This window comes from Chinchilla lanigera, unplaced genomic scaffold (genome assembly GCF_000276665.1).
Source record: "Chinchilla lanigera isolate Chin_1 unplaced genomic scaffold, ChiLan1.0 scaffold00108, whole genome shotgun sequence".
Taxonomy (NCBI): domain Eukaryota; kingdom Metazoa; phylum Chordata; class Mammalia; order Rodentia; family Chinchillidae; genus Chinchilla; species Chinchilla lanigera.
The window spans coordinates 5,158-24,829 of NW_004955509.1; the positions used below are offsets into that span (position 1 = coordinate 5,158).

Consider the following 19,672-nt stretch of genomic DNA (forward strand, 5'->3'; position numbering starts at 1 on the left):
AAGGGGCTACCCGCTTGGCCACTTCAATGTGGGATAGAGTAGGAAACCATGAAGTAAGGGACCTGCAGCTTCTTCCCAAGTTCTCACTGCTTTCAAGCACCAGATCCATGGGTTGCGAACCAGCTCTCAGCCACCTTAGGGACAGAATTAGGAATGACTGACAAAGTTCATCCTTTTAAGAGACTTGATTCCCCATCAGTCTTTATACCACTGACATTTATTTATAGGTGGAAAAGACTTTTCTCCATCTTGGCCCTTGCCAAGCTAAATTTGAGAGCAGGATCTTGATCACCATGTCAGACTCTATGTACACAGCCTTCCTGCGTTTGATGTCACAATCAGCCACACTGAGCTCTGCTCACCCACGCACACATTGCCTTATTCCTGTTCTCATTAGTACAAAATTAAAAGCAAAAGCTTTTACCAAGCCCCCTTGGTGCTCAAACAAGCTGACATTAATTTGTACAGAAATAATTTAAGACTAAAATCTAACCTAATAAAAAACGTAGACCATGATGACCTCAGGTTATTAAAGCCTTTATGGGACCTGGGGGTTATTTTTATACAGACAAAACAGTATACACCCTGCAGTTTCCCCATCAGGGACCTGCTTATGAAAGAAAATAAAACCCACCCTACTAACTCGGCACACACATGATGATAGATATAGGGTGTTCTTATGGGAGAAAACAAATTAGACACGAGTGTGCTGCCTAGTGCGCTGTGTACAAATAAAAGTGGCTTTACACAATTATTCAGATAATGATAATTGAATGGTTTTACACTAAAAATAGAATGCCGAACTAGCATTTTCTGCTTAGAAAGGAATGTAAAATTGAACAATTTAAAAAATGGAATTCACAGGCACAGATTTCACTGGATTATTTCATGTGAGTCTAAGGATTTTCCGTAAGCGTCATAAAATTGTGTAAAATGGAGAAAGGGGGTTTGTATTCCAAGAACTCATCCCTCTTGGACCATGACAACTTTAAACAAAAATATTTTTCACAAAATTTCATTTTAATCATTTTCTTTTACAAAGCACAATACTTGAGACTTTTCTAAATACAACTTTAGAAAATGAAGCAAAAAAATAATCTCCATAGATGCCCGGTCAAGTCCATGCTGAATGCAAAAGAATTTTTTTCAAAAGTGACACTTCCAAGCTTTTCAATGTTCTTGATGGATCCATTTTGTCAAGGGTAAAGACGATGGCCTTTTGGGCATTGGGTCATCCCGTCCCATGATGCAGAATCCTCCTGCTGGTTAACCCAAGGGGCAGTAATGAAGCTGGATATGCGAGCTTCTCTTTCTACAATCGCTTCTGCCTCTCTTTACACAATGGTCTCTATGACGGGAAGAATCAGCCCTCTACATTTCATGTTGCCAGTGCCCCAGAAGGGTGCCCTGGACAATCCATTTAGTTATTAACAATCCTACTCTGTATACACATTATATAAAACTCTATCATTAGGGGTTTTCTTGATGAGCAAATGAGAAATTCAAACACCAAAGAATCCAACTCTCATTCGTATATTAGACGGTGGGAACTCTCTGAAGGCTTCAGGTTTAATGCAGAAATACCTGGAACAGCCAAGGGATGCGGGAATGTTTCGTGCTGCCCTTGGAAACTTGGCGTTCCTGGCCCCAAGCACACCAAGACTAAGGCTGCGGAAATGAGGATGAAGGATGTGAGGTTCTTCTTTACACAATCCCATCCCTTAACTGTCTCCACCCAGAAGACCGGGACGTTAGGGCTCTGTAAATACTGGGGAGGAGGTAAGAGCCTCCATGAGAAAGGATGAGTTTTCAGGCAAGAGCAAGGCAGGGGAAGTGAGGAGGAACAAGAAAGAAGTGGCATTTATTTGTTATACTTTCAGTGATGAATAATGTGGTGATTTTTTTGCATCATTCCTACGGTATTTTCAATTCTCGTTCTTTGTGGTTGTGCAAATCTATTAATGTTTGGTAATTTCACTATAAAACTCAAGAAATAGACAAAGCAGCTGCTTAGAGACAAATCAAACATCTTTGGGGGCCATTCAGGGACCATCCCCTCCACTTCTACTCCCTGAACAATCTTGCAGTACAGTATGTTCCTTATTTTTAGCTAAGGATGAAAAAAAGTCTTACACAGTCTAAGGCTGAACTGTTCGTATGCTACAAAGATAAACCAGACAAGCAAACATCAGTTTCCTTGGGAAGAACAAAGCAATTCCGTAAATGCAAGAAAGATCCAGTGGCTACACTTCAACAAGACTCTCCTCCCATTCTCTTGGACCCAAGGAGTTACAAGTGAGCAAGGCAAATGACATTATGTGAATACAGTTTTTAAACAATACCACACACAGATAACCCAGTGCAGGAAATAATACAACTCCCCCCCATTGTTTTCATTTGCATTTTACTTTTATTTTTTGCTTTAATAATGCATATTCTGTTCACGCAAAAGGTGCAAAAGACAGGAAGCAGGGGTTTAACTTGGCCGATGAAAAATCAAGCAGGGATGACATTTCTAGTTGCATGAACAACCCAAAAGGAGGAGAAACTGAAAAGTCACAACTGGCACCACACAGCACATCCAACTTCTCAGCTGTCTTCTCTTAGGACCTTTGGCTGGGGTGAGAGAAGCTGTGAAGACAGTGGCCTCTAGTGGACTTGAATAAGTGGCAGAAATTTATTTCTTTATTTTTATTTTTTTGAATCATGGTAGCTGCATCACAAAAGCTCCAGTCAAGAGGGTGGTAAAAAGAAGGCACAGATCATTGCAAATACCAGATTTTCTCTTTCTCTTTTTGTAAATATACCATCATATATAAGCTAAAGTTTCTCTTAGGGTGGCAGGGTCTGCTGGCAGGGGAAGGGACGGGTTGGACCTAAAATTGCATATGTAATAGAATCCTAAAGGGGAACATAAAGCGAAGCAGCTTTCCACCTGAAGCAAAAGAACAAGATGCTCGTTTCTGACTAGGTGTAGTACAAACACTAGAGGCATCTGTGACAAAACACGATTAAAAAAATCATAAAATTATAAACCTTGTAAACGAATAATCTGAAATTACATTTTATTCATGGAAAATATCATCAAAATAGTACCACTATGGACTAAACTGCCTGAGTTTTCGTTTCGCATGAGATCTCAAGGTAGAAAAGCCTTTAGCACAATTTGCTCTAAGTCACAACCAGTGCCAGACCCAGGACTACACCATGGGGAAGATTCTCCTCTTGGATGGAATTTGTGTTGTGCTATCAAGACGTTTGTGCTAATCTTTCAAACAGGGACACGTTGAGGCAAACCTTTAATCGTTTGGCACAAGATTATTTTGGCTGGGGCAGAAAAGTTTGAGTCTTAGACTCAGGATGAAGAATGTGACACCTCAGTGATCGAGTATTCACTTTGATTGAAGAGCTTTCTTTATGTCATTCACTTCCATCTATAAAGGGGGAAAAGAATCAAACAAAATCACAATGAATTGGCTGGTTTTATACAAGCTGAAAGATAAACAATCTAGTCAGCAGAAAGAAAATAATCAATCGGACAATTTCCGAGGTGAAATGGGTGACATGACATCTGAATGAAGACCCAAGAACAATGAATGCCAGAAATGATATACACCTAAAGAACAGGCACATAAGGGGCTGGGGATTTAGCTCAGCGGCAAAGCGCCTGCCTGGCAAGCGCAAGGTTGTGAGTTTGGTTCCGGGTACCGGAGAAAAACCAAAAAAAAAAAAAAAAAAGAACAGGCACACAGCCATGATTCACTAGGACACGGTGGGCATTTTAACTCTCAAGCTACTAGGATCCAAAGTTTGTCAAAAGTAGCAATGACTCCAGTTTCCTAGACAGAGGGTAGAGCAGGCAGTCCTGACAAACTGGACTATCTAACAGTGTTAGAAGGCAGCTGTGGCTGACCCATGGGTATGTGTGTCAGCACCCCCAAAATGACAGCAAACAATTACCTGTCCTTTCTTTAAGCAGCATCTGTCCAACCACCACCAATGGAACCAAATGGATGTAAGCTGAAAGGTGCACTTGGTCACCTGGAGCACCCATACACTCTCTACCATTTGGTCTTTGGTAGAGGTGAATCAGAGGCCGGGTGGGGGGTCAGAGCCCAGATGCCTCAGCAGGACTGACACAGCCATTCGGAAGAAGAAAAGGGATGAAAAGACCAACTGTGGACAGCTGTGGTCCCTGGAGTCCCAGAGACAAAACAACAGAAGCCAGCTAGCAATGGGGCCTCCCTAGTGCCACGTCATTTGGTAGTTACTACAATGAAGCTGCCTAAAAACTGGAGGGAGCATTTCACAGAGATGTGTAAGATAAATTCCAAATGAGAAGCCCAATTGGGGGAACGTTTACTAATCTTCACCTTCCACAAGGCCTTCTGAAGCTTAGCAAAGTATACGTAATAAGTCTTTATAATTCTAAGAGGGTTGTCACAGAAAGCATATATAAATCTTCAGAGAAATAAGAATCTTTTATTTTTAAAAGACTCTGCCTCTGCCCCCAGATGAATCCAGGACTCATGGGCAGTAGGACCCTGAGGGACTCACCTGCAACCGAAGCCGGATTTTCTTCTCTTCGTCCAGTTCTGACAGTAACTGCTTAATCTCCCGTCTGAAAAGCAAATGGCAGTAGAATGAAAAAAAGCTGAGATTTCCCAAAGAAAAGAAAGGACACTTCTTATCACTATGAAATCCAGGTGACCTTTTTACATAGAAAATGTGGGCCAAACATATTTGCATTATTTTTGCTTAAGATTGGTTTCACACAGAAAGGTTTGTCATTAATTTGGGATCACCAAACTATGCAGTCATCAAATGGGAGGTCTGGAAATGACCTTTGAGATGCCTTAGTCCAAACCTCTCCCAAAAGGAGAAGATGCGCGATGACCAGACTCTAGGTACCCAAGCTCATGTTCTGTCATGCTCCTTCTAACTCTTCCTTCCTAACAGAATCACTTGTCTTCGAATATAATTACAGAATGATTTTCACAGCAGACATTTTTACCAACCTAGAGATACTTCCTTCTTTGTAATAAAAAGGCTATTGCTATGTTTTTACTGATTCTCACAAAATCTTACAAACAGAACCCAAAACTTGGAGATGAAATAACTTAACCAACAGTGTAACAATCATGTCTGAAAGCATACATATATTAGGAGTCACAGCCAAATACCTTTTCCAATTTTAAATAATGGAGTGGAACAAAATTAATCATTTTCTATCAGGGATCTACACCTAGGACACTGCAACTATCCAAACACTGGTCTGAGAACTGTTTTCCATTTTAAAGTACCAAATACTCCATTGTCCGTGTACGTTTCTACAAACTGGGCTGGGAAATCCAAAACAAAGATTGCAGAAATAGCACAGTAAATACTGTAGCAGTAACATTGTGTTTGCTCACTTTAGATGAGCACCTTGATGGTCACTATACTTAGGACAGTATCCCAGCCCTACTGTTAGCACATTGGTTTATCTGGTATTAACCAGGTGTGATTCACTACCATACACACTGCACATCTGTACCTCATGGGGCACCACTTAGGGCTTAGCAAAGAAGTAGGAGGTAAGATCCTAAAGCAATGGCCCAACCCCAGGAAGACTATGGACAATAAAGCTTGCAGTGGTGTGGGTCGGGGGAAATCAGTCAGGTAAGATGGTCCAAAGAAAAAGACTAAATTTTGAGCTAGTGAAAAAAGGTATAAATCTACAAGGAGGAAGGAAGCCAGGGGAGCTGACAGGGAACAGCCAGGGCAGAGCAGGGAGGTGAACTGCTCTCTGAATGTACAGTACCTTTAGGGATAAGGAGAGCTGACACAACCTCATTTTCCAGGCAGGCACTATACCACTGAGCTATATCCCCAGCCATAAGTTGAATCTTAAAAGGAAAATGACAGTAAGAGCTAAGATAGGAGACTGGCGGGATCCGCTGACCTTAGGCATGAAGGCCAGGCTGAGGAAGGCTGGAAAAGGGAGGCTTTGGGAAAGAGTCCATTGTGAGGTGTTTATTCAAGACGATGTTGGGTGGGGAGGGACGGTTCCAGCCAATTATTCTCAGGCTTCAAAGTGTACATGGCTCTCTGCTCAGAGGCATGCTCAGTGGCAAGCTCAGGCTATTTCAGACATGTCGTTGGTCCTCAGGAACTTCTCAGAGGATGCAAGGGGCCAAAGTCCTGGAGGTAGGCAAGGGGCCAAAATCTTGGATACAACTAAATTACATGCCTGTTCAGAATGCTGGGAATCAATGCTCTGGGATCTTGTGGAACCACAAGATCACTGTCTAAGCAAAGGAGGCATATTGCCTGCATACAGATAGGGCCTTTGGGTACTCAGACCTACAGCCTTCAGAGCCAGAAAGGAACTTGGTACTTTAAGGACCAGGAGCAACCTGGCTGGTCCTAGGACAACCTCTTAAGTTCCATCCTGCCAGTTCTGCATGTTTATCCCACAAGTTTCTTCTAGTCAGGAAGTTAGTCCAAGAGGTCCCAATTTTATCTGACACTTCCTAGCCTGAGTAGAACAGAACATGCTTACAGCCACATTGCTCAAAGCAAGTCCCACTGAAACCTATGCCTAGGATGCTCTGGAATAAACGGGTTCTCCAATTAAGTACATTTGGGGAATACTGCATAGACTATCCTCTGCATCCTCCCAATGTATGGTGAAGGCTTTGAGAAGGCCTTCAGAGAAGAAATGAACTTTCTCTAACACAATTATCTCCAAAGTGTTTGACTGCAAAAACACTCGGGCCTACACCGCTGTAGGTGGAGACAGATAACAGGGCTTCTACCAGTCCCAGACTGAGGGTGTGACTCTAAGTCTGTAGCTGGACCTCTTGGACCTCCTGATCCAAGATGGCCAGGTACCAGGGGATGTGCTGACTAACCAGGTCACTCCATGTGCCTATAAATCTGAGTGCTGTTCCCTGTGCTAGAGTGCTCTGCTCTTGATAACCCTAGATTATCTTTCAAAATTCTACTCAGGAAATGCCTCAAGATGCCTCTCTGATTCCCTCAAAAAAGAGCTAACTAGCCAGGTGTGGTGGTACATGCCTGTAATCCCAGCACTCGGGAGGCTGAGGCAGGAGGATCGCGGCGAGTTCGAGACCAGCCTGGGCTACAAAATGAGCTCAAGGCCAGCCTGAACTGCATGGCGAGACCCTGTCTCAAAAAGGACAAAAAAAGAAAGAAAGAGCTAACTGATCTCTAAACTCTGTGAGCCTCAGTTTCCTCAGGTGAGTACCAACTATAGCTAACCTGTCTCCCAGATTTGCCATCACAAACAGCATTCCAGGTGCTATGGTCTAGATGTAGAACAGTGGTGGGGAACCTATGGCACGTGTGCCACAGTGGGGTGTTGGTTGTCATTGAAAGCTCTAAAAGCCTCACCATCACTGATCTAGAATGTCCCCCTCCCAAAGGCTCATTTCAGAGGTAGGGCTTTTAGCAGGTGATTGGATCACGGGGTCACTATACTCGTCAGTGGTTTGATCCACTGAATTGCTCAGAGTTGAATGTGACGTCAGACACGGAGTCTGCGCGATAGAGATGGGCTCTGGGGGCGTGGCCTAGAAGGGTGTATCTCCCTTCCCAGCTCCTCCTTTCACTCTCTGCCTCCTGGCTGCCATGACATGAGCAACCTTCCTCTACCAGACCCTTCTACCATGCCATTCCTGCCTTGGAGCCGCTCAACTGTATAATGAATCCTTTGAAAACTGTGAGCCAAAATAGACCTGTCCTCCTTTAAGTGGTGTGTGTCAGGTATTGTGTCCAGAGACATAAAGTAATGAAGACATCAGGTGATACTGATACATGATATTTTTTTGCTCACAGGTCTTTTTCCCCACCCAAGCGCCTCTGAGGATGAGAGATGTGACAGGATTATGTGTGTAGGCCTGAATGGAAAAAGACTCCTAAGTCTCACAGTGACAACATCTTGCTGAGTGTAAAGTCTCTTAAGATTCCCTGCATCTTCTTCACATGTAACAGCTCCTCAGTGCAGGCCAATTACTTCAATTGGCAGCTAAAGGAAGAAGTAGCGATTTTTCTAATGCTAGAGGAAAAGCTGGCTGGTGGAGTTATTTAAGAAGTGGTGTACATCCTGCTATACTGTACTGTGGATCTTGAATGTTTCCCAAAGGCTCATGTGTTAAAGGCTTGCTCACCAGCCTGTGGTGCTATTGGGAGTTGATAGAACTTTTAGGAGATGGGACCCACTGGAAGGAAGTTAAGTCACTGGTGGTACATCCTTGAAGGGTATATGGGGACCCTGGCCCCTTTCTGTTTCTCTTTCCAGCTGCTGTGAGGTGAGCAATTTCTTCCACTTCATGCTCCCTACTATGATGTTCTGCCTCACTACAGGCCCAACACTAACAGAGCCAAACCATCAATTGAAACCTTTGACTCCATGATCAAAAATAAACCTTTCTTCCTAATAAGTTGATTTTCTCAGTATGTTAAATATAAAAACAAATGCCATAATTTAAGTATACTTTAAGCCTCTTAGGGTCCATATTCACTCCTACCGCTACTGCCACCATCAATGGGGAGCCCTGGCTGACCTTCTGGGATAGGGTAAGACCCAGGGTTTCAGAACCAGGCACTGGCCCAGTGGAGAGCCATCTGTGAGGGTGTTGCAAAACGTCCCCAGGAACTCACTTCTGCTGGTCCTTCATGGTCTCAATGATGCTCCTCAGCTCGCGGACCTGTGTCCTTAACTCCTCCACAGCGGCCTGGCTGCTGGCTGCAGGCTCCATCTTTGGTTTTCCTTCCGTGCCAAATAGAGATGGGGAGTTGGCTCTATGTCCAGCTGTTCCCAAAGAGGATGACAGTGGGGAGGACACCACTGAGGACAGAGACGTTGGGCCGCCACTGCCGGATGCCATGATCCCTGGCTTGGGCGGCAGGGATGCCTTGTTGTCAGACACCTGTGACAAGGGAAGGTGGAGAGGCTTCAGAGCCAGTGATTTGCAAAGCTTTTCTGTCCTGGTGAGTCAGACCCTCCTTCGACACCCTTGTCCCCAGCTCTCTCCACACACTCTACTCATCCCTTCATCCACCAGCCAGCAAGGGCCGACTGGGTGCAGACATTCCCCTCACCCAAGCACTGCCTATACATATTTTGAATTTGATCTTGTTTCTAGACAAACAGTTCTGGACTGGTTTCATATACAGGGAGATGCCTAACTGCTTGCCAGGTACTGCAAACTCTAAAGTAGGCTCTCAGAGAGCTTGGAACACAGTAGAATGCAGAGTACAGATGGACAGACAAACCAACACACTGCAGAGGAGGGGGAAGCCTGCACAAGAGGGAGGAAGCACAGAGCACCCTAGAAACACCTCAAAGGGCCAAACATCCCAGAGCAAAGGCAGCAGGGAGAAGCAGCTGACAGTCTCATGTGAGAGAGGGCCTGAAAAAAGGAAACATGGTTAGAGAAAGAAGTTGGAGGAGGAGGGAAGGTCCTAGGCCAGTGATGGAGAACCTTTCAGAGACCGATTACCCAAACTACAACTCAAAGTCCACTTATTTATCACAAAGTGCCAACACTACAATTAAACCTGAATACCGAGGTTTTAGTTAGGAAAAACAATTCATACGCTTGGTTCACATGCTGACAGAGGGCTGTGCATGCCTGCTATGGCATGCATGCCATAGGTTCACCACCACTGTTTTGGCAAAGGCCTAGAGACCAGAAAGCAAAATGCATTAGTGGAAGCAAGGCTAGGAGGTCAGAGGGGGCAGGAGAGAGCTCGGGAGAAAGGATAAAGCTGGGAAGGCACAAAGGGCAGGAGGAAAGGGTGAACACAACTGTGAGTTCTGCTAATGCTCACTCTGGCTGCAGGAAGGCCTAAAGGGAGGCAGGACTGCTGGGAGACTCTTACACAGTGAAAGCTAGAAATGATGAGGGTCTGACCTAAGCCACTGCTTATGGTCTGATAGAGAAGACAACTTTGCGAGATACAGCAAAAGCAGGAGCATCTAACAAAGAGCACCAAGCATCCTTCTCGGTGCCGGTGTCGGGAGTGGGTGATATTGATGCAGTTCTTGCCCTCACGGAGCAGACACCTCATGACCAGGGAGACGAGGTCTTGGACAGGCTGTGGAGGGTGAAAGAGGAAGTACAGATCAAGAGCCACGTGTGAGGAAGGAAGAAGCAGGCATTGACAGTGCACCTTTCGTGGGAGGAAGGACAGATTGAAGGCCCAGATACTTGTTTTACACTGAATTTTAGGAGCCAGAGGGATGGCTAAGGAGATGGTCTAGTGGCACAGCCACTGACTAGAAGTGTGAGCTGGGCCAAACGCAATGGAAGCCGTGAAGAGAAGAGGCCCAGTGGTGGAACTTGAGAATTCCTAAATAGAAGAGGCAAGGAGAGACGGGAAAGAGAGCCCCTGAAAACTGGGAAGAACAGTGAGATAGGAGGCAGAGCAGGACTAGTAGAGGGGCCGGGGTTATGGAAGGCCCCTGGAGAAGTTTCCAGAAAGAAAAAAAATGGTTGGCTAAGTGGGTCAACAGTGCAGAGAGGAAAACAGAGGAGACTGTTTCGTGGTGCAAGGGAGATAAAACCCGGTGGTGACACACAGTTTCTGAACAGGAGGTGAGGCGTGTGGCTGGCAAATGGAAGACTTCACCAGAAACTTGGCGAAGGAAGGAAGATAGGGAAAGATGCAGACGCCTCAGCAGGAGACAGAATCAACGAAGGGTTTTGTTTCGGACAGCTAAGCTGCAGCTGGGGTAAGGAGAAGGGAGGGAGGCCTGGTGACGCAGGGCACACGACTGCATTAGATGCGAGGAAGAGTGGCAACTGGTAGGCCTAGGGAGAAGACACTGCCAAGGGAGCGTGAGTTGGCGGGCAGGCGGGAAGGAGGCGAAGTAGTGGGGTAGACCTTGGGAGTTGAGGGATGAGTGACGGCCAAAGCTGAGGCCCGTGGTGAAGATTGGCACTGCAGCCACACAACTCCCTCCAGCAACAGGCGCCAGCTGGCCACCCCAGGAGCAGGCGCCAAGGGGCTTGGCTGGCACGGCAACAAGGAGGTCGAGTCTGCATTCAGGCTTTGCTAGAGGCTCAGACTGGGCAGAGTGAGCCAAAAGCAGATGGGCCATCATTCCCAGCCTCTCCGCTCGCCTTTTCTCTGCCAAGTTACCATTGAGGAAGAGTGCTCTCTGCTGCCAGCAAAAGCACTTCACCAGCCCGGGCTTTGTTGTTAGTAGGAGTTATAGTACGAGGGAAGAGGAACTGACATTTATGCAGCGCTGATCACATGCCGGACGCCAGCTCTACAATTTGAACAGGGATCAGCTAGCGTAAGCATTTTACCAAGCAGGAAACTGAGGCTTAGAGAACTGGTTGAGTCATTCCCCAAGTCTCAGAGCTAATCACGGGCACAACTGTGGTTCAGTCCCTTCACTGTCAAGCAGATCCTTCAGCCCAGCACCGTGACTGCGGCTGCCCGAGTGTGAAGATTTACGCTCTCCTGTTGTTTTCTTTGCTGATTACCCACCCCGGGGCGCATGCCTTCTTCCATTTGCTATCCTACATCCTTTAGTATCTCTCATGACCACCAACGCCCATGATACTGATTGACTTACAGATACTTTTTCAATCAATACTTCTTTCGGCATTTCCTATAGGACTGGCTCTCCTGGCCCATTTGTGCTGCCAAGTACTTTTTAAACCCTCAAAGAGTGTAGCTTACTACATCCCCTGGTCAAATTAGTTCACGTGGAATTTCTAGAAGCAATGAAAAACACAACGTGACAAATCCTGGGACGTAAAACAGCCTAATAGAATAGAACGGTGTTGAATTAGAGTAATGAAAAGCCACTTGCCACCAGAAGATGTCACTATAGAGACACCCCAAGATGACAATGAAAGTGAAACTATAAGGTATACCTATGGTCACCAGAAAAAAAAGTCTAAATCCAATTTCAGTAAATGGAATTCTTCATAAAGAAAGAATGTTTTGGTTTTGTGGGTAATTAAAATTGATCTATTTTACAGGATCATATTTTGTTTACTGTATCAGATTTTTAAGAAAAATCTATATATGCAAATTCTTAAATCTGTAAGAAGGAACATCTCACATACTCTTCGATTGCTTTGTACTAATTTCTGCTTCACATGACTACAGTTTTCTGATTTTAGGCAGGAAGAAGTTGCTAATCTGAAAAAAATCAAAATTGACTCTGCTTACTTAATAGGAGAAAAATGCGATTTTAAAATCTTGGTTTATATTCATAGGAAGACTAAAACTTATATATGGGGCTTCCTCTTCAAGAGTTGCATGTAATAGCCAAACAACGCCTTTTTTTCTTTTCTAGTGCTGGGGATGGAACACAGTTCTTGCCTAGGCTACTGCAATATGCTAAGCAAGTGCTCTACCACTGAGCTACACCCCCAGCCTCCTCTCCTTTTTTTGAGAGAGGGTCTTGCTATGTAGCCCAGGCTAGGTCCCAACTCCAGGGCTCAGGCGATCCTCTTGCTTTGACCTCCTCAGTAGGTGGGATTAGAGGTGTGTGCCGCTGCACCCAGCAACGATACCTTCTTTGTCTCTCTCACAAATACATAAGCTAAAGTACCTTTACTATTCCCTGACATTCCCTGGGCATGTGATGAAATTAGTATCTTTTAGACTATAAATTTACCCTAAAATATGAATATAAAATCAGCTTTTCTTGAAAAGACCATATTAGTTATTCATATTTATGATCTCCCAATTATAATTTTTGGCAAGCTTTGAACATGAAAGACAAGATCTGTGGGAAGGGAGCGCAGCATTTAATATCTTGAAGGTAGTCTCTCTAGCCATTTTAAGGCCTTTTAAGTGGTCTCGGCTTGGGGGTTGTGGGGGTGGGGTGGGGTGTGAGGACATTTGTGCTTGTGCGAGTGCGTGTGGCAGCATGAGGAGAAACATAGGAAATAGGCAAGTGAATTTGTAGCTTGGGGATTCTGCTCAGTTTTCGAGAATCTGCAACAGGCCTCGGGGATTTGGTGACTAAAGTAATCATTGTCACTAAACAATGAGAAACACCTGCATTGTGTGTATATCCTTGTTTGGCTTATAACCCATGTCAGCGCATGCATGGAAGGGCAGGGACACCTCGCCCTGGCTGGTCACTCACTTGGGATATGGTAACAGTCTTTGAAGTCTTCTTGGATACGTCTAGTCCTCTGTGCGCAAGCGAAATGTGTTCCTCTTTATCTTCTTCGGGACTTGGGGAGTCAAAGATATCGGGGCTTGAAAGGGAGGACTGGATAAAGTCAAAAGAAAATGCTTTCGTCAGAATCATACCTTGGGTGACACAGCTCTGTTAATAGGATCCTGTATGCTTATCAAAGCACTTGACACTCCCAGCTTGTCTGCCACCTCACTAATGCCTGCTGAGGCAGAAGGTGTGCTATTATCTGTGTACTAGGGATCATCATACAGCTGGTTAGTGGCAGCACTGGGACCAAGAAGCGAGGTCTCCTAAACCAGGGATATCTCCCCAGTGCACATCAACCACTGCTGCGTCCACGTGAGAATCCATTGTCCGTCCTTTCTCGCTCCCTCCCTGCCAGTGCAACAAGTTCATCTTTTCTTTGGTACCTCCTGCGAAATCTCTGCCCTTGTTACTGTCGTCAGCCAACATCCACTTTGGAGTCTGTATTTGCTAAGCATATTTATAGAATCAAGTGCCTTTAAGTAAAATATGGGCTGACATCCCTGTCCTTTCTCCCTCACTGTGAAGATAAAAAAGCTGGATGAATGGAGACCAATTTACCAGAACTGCCTTGGTCAGAAATGAATCCTGAGCTAGAATACATCTATTTTATAAGAAAGCAAAAGAAAATAAGAGTCTGTGTAACAAGGAATGCTTTTTAACACGGAATCTTGCAGAGATATCTTCAAGTGAACTCACATTTGGCCTCATTCCTCTGCCTTCAACTCTGGTGGTAGAAAAATAGTCCTTTGTAGAACCACCATTTGATGGCATTATGGAAAAATTATACTCACAAATATTATTTTCTTCTGTTTACTTACTAAGGCAGAAACCTAATATATTTAGGGAATTTTTAAACACAATTTTTGCTTCATAAGAGATCCTATTTGTTAATCTTCATTTGACCTGAAAATTCAGTCACCTAAAATAACACGCTCCCCCTCAACTAAGCTTTCTTATTAATCTAGGCTTAACTGCTTAACCACCATTCAGTGCTGGATCCTTTTATTTTGTGATTTTATTCAAAAAGCCTGTTTCCTCCTGCACAGCCTATGTTGCACGAGCTGCCAGTCAAAGCTTTCTCTTTGCATCCTATAAACATAAATAGCTTCAATTAGGGTGAATGGCCCTACGCAGAAGAATCAGGATTGGCTTATTTCCTCACCCTTTCTCCCCAGTGGCTTTTCAGGAATTACGTCCTCATCTATTAATCCTATTTTGCTGTTAAAAAAGCTCTGGTACTAAATGCAAGAAGAGTAAATAGGAATTCAGTGTGCACATCCAAACGGGGACGGATGGAAATAAAGGGATAAGAGTAGGGGCATTATACTCCATTAAGCACAAATGTATCCCACTGCCAAAAAAATAACTCCCTATAAAACGCCAAACTTTCTTCGTTGAAGATAACAATATGTAATATAACAACCATTGTTGATTTCCTGTCATCTTGGTTTAAAATTGTTTTTGTGTTGTTTTGTTTTTGTCTTTGTTGTTATTTTGTTATTGGTTTTTTTCTCTTTAAAATAAAAACAATGCCAAACTTCAAGTCACTGCGCCATAAACTTCCTGCAGGGAGTGACTATGTACTACTCGTTCCCAGTTGCATCCTTAGTACCTGGCACAGTACATGTACGTATCCAGTTCTCAGGGGAGAAATGTCTACAAAGATTTGCTGAGTGAATGAATGAATCACAGCCTAAAATTAGGGTGAAGATGAGACGCTTTTACTTCATCCCCCACTCAAAATCCCAGACATGCGACGTATATACCAAGGGGGTGACGGTCATTTGAACCTATGCATTTAATTTTGGAAGCTACAAAGCTCTCTAAACCTTCAAAAGCTGGGAATAATTTGGAAGGAAAATAAAAATGATGAGGGAGGTGTAGAGAAGATGTAAGAGGTACGACTGAAAAATCAAAATGTAGAGATGCTAAGAATCAATGAAATAGGTTGTGTTGTACGTACATGTTGGGGTGGGGAGTAGACAGAGAAAGAAGGCAGCATTGTTATAGAACTCTACAGAAGAGTGAAAAAGGAAGCCGCCTTTTCAAGTCTTTCTCTCAAAGGTGTCCTCACAAAGAGGTTTGTTTCATATGAAGGGAAAAAACAGGATGATTCAAACCGTACTTGCAGACTAAGTGGATATGAGAGAAGAGGCTCAAAGGAAGTGGCATTCTTTTTCTTTTGAGTGGTGACAACTTAGGTGGGATTAGTGATGAGGTGAAAAGAGAAAGTGTCCTGGGAAACCTGCAAAAGTTTAATTCCCTGATGTGTCTGGATGGAGCTCGGAAGGCCTTAGAGCAGCCAGGACAAGGCAACATGATAAACAGATGATAGATAGATAGATAATAGATAAAATGAACAAATGAACAAACACACAAACACTGCTTGTGGAAGGCAAATTTAACCCTTGGGGAGGGGACATATCCCACCTATGGCAAAAGCAAAGCATGTATTTTCCTTTGACCCATTTTCAGAAAGTTTAACCTAAGTGAATAATTTTGGAGCAACGTTGTATTTTTCTACAGTGACATTCACTTGAGCATTGTTTGTAATGAAGAACTGGAAACAACATAAATAATTCAATAATAGTACACTGGCTAGAAAAACTCTCATATTCATATACCGGTACTCACACATTTGTAGGCAGGCATTACATGCATTGTTCTGGAAGAATGGGTAACGACTGGGGAGAAAGGTCTACAGTATAAGGAGGAAAAGTAAATTCCAAAACAATGTGTACTATTATATGATCGTAGTTTTGAAAAAATCACTTTTATATACGAACTGAAATTTTTAAAAAGCTAAAGATGTACAACAAGAAGTTAACATTGTTTGCTGTGAGAGTAGGATTACAGGTAACTTCTTTATGCATTGCGATGTTCAAATCTGCTACAACAAATGTGTAACGGGTTTGCAATAACAAGTTAGTTAACACTACCCAAACAAAAAATTCCATGGGTTATCACAAACATTTTGATTGGTCTTTTCTACATGACCAGCTACTCCTAAGTTTAAAAACACCATCCTTAAGGTCTGAGGGGAGTTATACGGAGGGGAGCAGATGATGGGGTATGGGGAGATAAAGGCCCTACCTGGAGCCTTTCAGGGGCAGATCATTATTTAGTAAAGCTTTGTCTTGTTTATCTACTAAATTAGCCTCACTCTCCTTTTCCTACCCTAAAACGTGACATTTTTTTCTTACCAATTTCATTTCAGGTTCAAAGAGTCAGTCTAGAAGGAAAGAGAAGATGGGAGGTGGGAGTGCCACCTTGCTGCCAGAAACACAAAAATCAAAGAGAAGGAAATATTGCTTGTTTAGGAAGACTCTCACATCACAGTCAGTTGGCAGGGTACCTCCCAGCCTCCCTCCCCTGGAGTGTGTCCAGTCCGCCGCTTGCAGAAGGGTTCTTGGCTAGAATCTCAATCTTTCTTCTTTCAGCTGTAGAGAAATAAGGAAAGTTGATGAGGAGACACTTACAGATGTGAGTGACTGGGATGGAGGCCGCCTCCCCGTAGCTTTTGGCCTGCTTGTGGTCGGGTGACTGAGTTTCTCAGTAGATGACACCACAGAGTCAAAACCTTCTAGGTCTAAAAACAAGCAGAAAACCAATTTTAAGAGCAAAAATATGAGTGAGCAAAGGTTCTTCTGTCGCAAGCACTTTGTTTTCTTAATAATCATCCTCTCCATCTGAATCGTGCTTTATCTTTTACAGAGGCCATTTACACCTTTTGGTCATTCGGTATGGGTGGCCCAAACTGAATGAAATAATCAGTTCCTTCTCTGTTTAACAAGCTAGAAAGCAGGAGAGAGAAACATGATTTTTCCTTTTCCCTTGTAGAGCTATATCCATAAATCTTTTAAAAGCTACAGAAGAAGGATTAAAGGAGGAATCCTCTTTCTTCTGTGAATCCAGTCCATCTTGGTAGACAGAAGAGATTCTTGCTGTCTTGACACAAAAGGCAGTCATCACAAGGCACAACAGCCATGGGCAAGAGAATGCTGGTCACTGGTTCCAAAAGACAAGGACAGAGGGCAGGGTCTTCCTCTGCTTGTGTGCAGCAGTCTGGTCATCTGCTGTCACTTTAATGTCAGACTGTAACCTCCCTCCCTAGAGAAGGGGACAAACTGCTATTTCTCCAGATAACTCACAGAGGCCAGACCTACTGGGCTTCCAGAGTCTCACTCAACGGAGACATCAACTTCTTTTGTCATCAGCTTGTTCATTCATTCATTCGCTGCACTGTTAAGGAGACACTACTCTGTGACATACAGAGTGCAAGATACTGAAGCCGTACCAGCATCACAGATACAGATACAGACATGGGCCCTGTCCGCAGACAGCTTCCACTGACGTGCAGGAGAATGGAAAGTCATTCATATGCCTGATATGTGTCCGGAGGGCAAAGGCCTCTGCCTTTATTTTGTCACCCTCTTCAAGGAATGATCAGGCCAAGGGGCTACCTGGTTCTGGAAGGTTTTATGGATTGATAAACCAAGTGTGGAAGTGTGGGGTTGCTCAAAGGAATGCTTGGCAGAAAGGCCAGTCCTGAGGATCATTACTGCTTGTGACTAGGGCAACACAATTTCTTCCTGACAAGTAAACTATTTCAAATGCCACGGCAGGAGTTACTTCCCCAAACCATTCACCATTCTTCCTTTTAACAGACCTCCAGTTTTGTTTCGGAGTAATGAGTGCAGTCCCTGTTTGTGACAGGTCCAGAGGCAGCTATGTAGCCTAATTTAGATCACTGAGAAATAAAGGAAACTCTACTAAGAACCTCGGTGCGAGGAGAGGACCTTTTGTGTGAGTGGCATTCTTCCTCCCAGCTTGGGAAGCCACTGTGTAAGTATAGGGTGCCCGGTGCTATGGCAGCCATCTCACAACCAGGAAGGAAGGGAGAGAAGGCGTGGTGTTAGAGATCTTGAGCGTAATAGAGAAGAAAAATGGAGACACTGTACCCTGAGTGACTGTCAACCCCAATGAATTTCGCACCAACCCTGGAATGAGTGAGTGCCCAGACTTTTTGTCTTGTGACATTAACAAATCCCTGTTATTTTAGCCAATTTTAATCAGATATTCTGCATTTGTAGCTGAAAGCATCCTGTCATAACTTCAAATATGCTGGATCAGAACAGAAAAGCTAAAATTACGTGGCCCCCTCTATTTTGGGGAGAACATTTTGCTGATGGTTATATAACATATGTTCTGGTTGTGTGACAGTTTTATTCTATTAAGGTACAGGCAGCTTTTATCTGCAAACTATCTCCTTTAGTGGACTATGCAAAACCAATAAAAAGTCACTGGTCAAGAGAAGCCATTAAATTATACCTGGGATTACATTAAGTGACATCACTCTGGTACCTGGTGAATGAATACTTCATTAACTCTTCCTATCAATGCAAGACAAGTATAATCAAAGGTTAACCATACGCAAAGAGGGCGCAGAGAAAAACATGTGTGGCGCTCTAAAGCCCAGTGGAAGCAAATCAGTGGGCCCTGCTCGCCAGGTGGCTCAGCAGGGTTCCAGGAAGACCCTGGGCCAGGGGAGGGCAAAGATCCACACTGCTGGGATGTACACTGTGCTGCCTGGGCTGGCCCTCTCAGAGGCCTTCCCTTTAAAGGATCTTATTTCCCTAAAAGGCTCCCCTGCAGACTCTACCCTAGGACTCACCGCTACCAACTCCATCTTGTCTGGAATGTAAATTCTACATTACACACCAGGACTCATGCAAAAAGCCAGTACTTGACATTAATATTCCCTCAGTTAATCTTCTTAAATAACTTTTTTCTCCAATTCCAAAAGTAACACATGATCAATGCATAATTTAAAAAACTGTAGCAAAAGAAAGTCATAATCTTATCACATTAGGACAATCACTATTAATATGTCAGTGTATTTTCCTCTAGGCTTTTAAAAAATAAGTAGACACTGTAGCACATATGTCAGTCCGCTCAAGGGGCCCAAGGGAGATTTTCGAAGGTGAGGCGCCAAGGGTAAAGAACACACATGTGCAACACATCAGCAACAACAGCAGGCAGCATACAGCAGAGCAGAGAGCCAGAGCAAGAGCCGCCTGCATCTTTATTGTATAATTCCTATGCAGGTTGTTATCTCATATTTACATTCTTACATAGTGCTATAACCAGTACATGTGTGTTTACCTGTGCTAAGTCGTGGTAACATAACTATATCCCACTGTGTGCTTGCGTTAGACAAGCAGGGTCACATCCTCAGGTGTCCGTAGACTCTCCTGAACTTTGAAGCAGTGTGAGTGGCTCCCCACAACATAACATATGTAATATTGCATATTGCTTATTTCACTGAACCTTGTATGCCATGTCTGTAAATCTTCTTCATAAATATTTTGATTGTTGTACAATCATCTATGGCAGTGTGATTCATCCTTCATTTCCTCAATCCCCCATTGGATAATTAGTATCCAAATAACTTGC

General features: G+C 43.8%; 1 protein-coding gene across 1 annotated transcript in view; it reads right to left on the reverse strand.

Moving 5' to 3' along the window:
* Positions 1–999: 999 nt before the first annotated feature.
* Sh3kbp1 (SH3-domain kinase binding protein 1) overlaps positions 1,000–19,672 on the reverse strand; it is a gene marked incomplete at its 5' end in the record, with an annotated part of 338,774 nt that continues 320,101 nt past the window's right edge. Inside the window, 5 exon segments of the mRNA XM_005407792.2 lie at positions 1,000–3,434; positions 4,558–4,621; positions 8,668–8,936; positions 13,133–13,261; positions 16,696–16,805. Coding sequence (XP_005407849.1) covers positions 3,393–3,434; positions 4,558–4,621; positions 8,668–8,936; positions 13,133–13,261; positions 16,696–16,805 — 614 coding nt within the window. The 3' untranslated portion in view covers positions 1,000–3,392.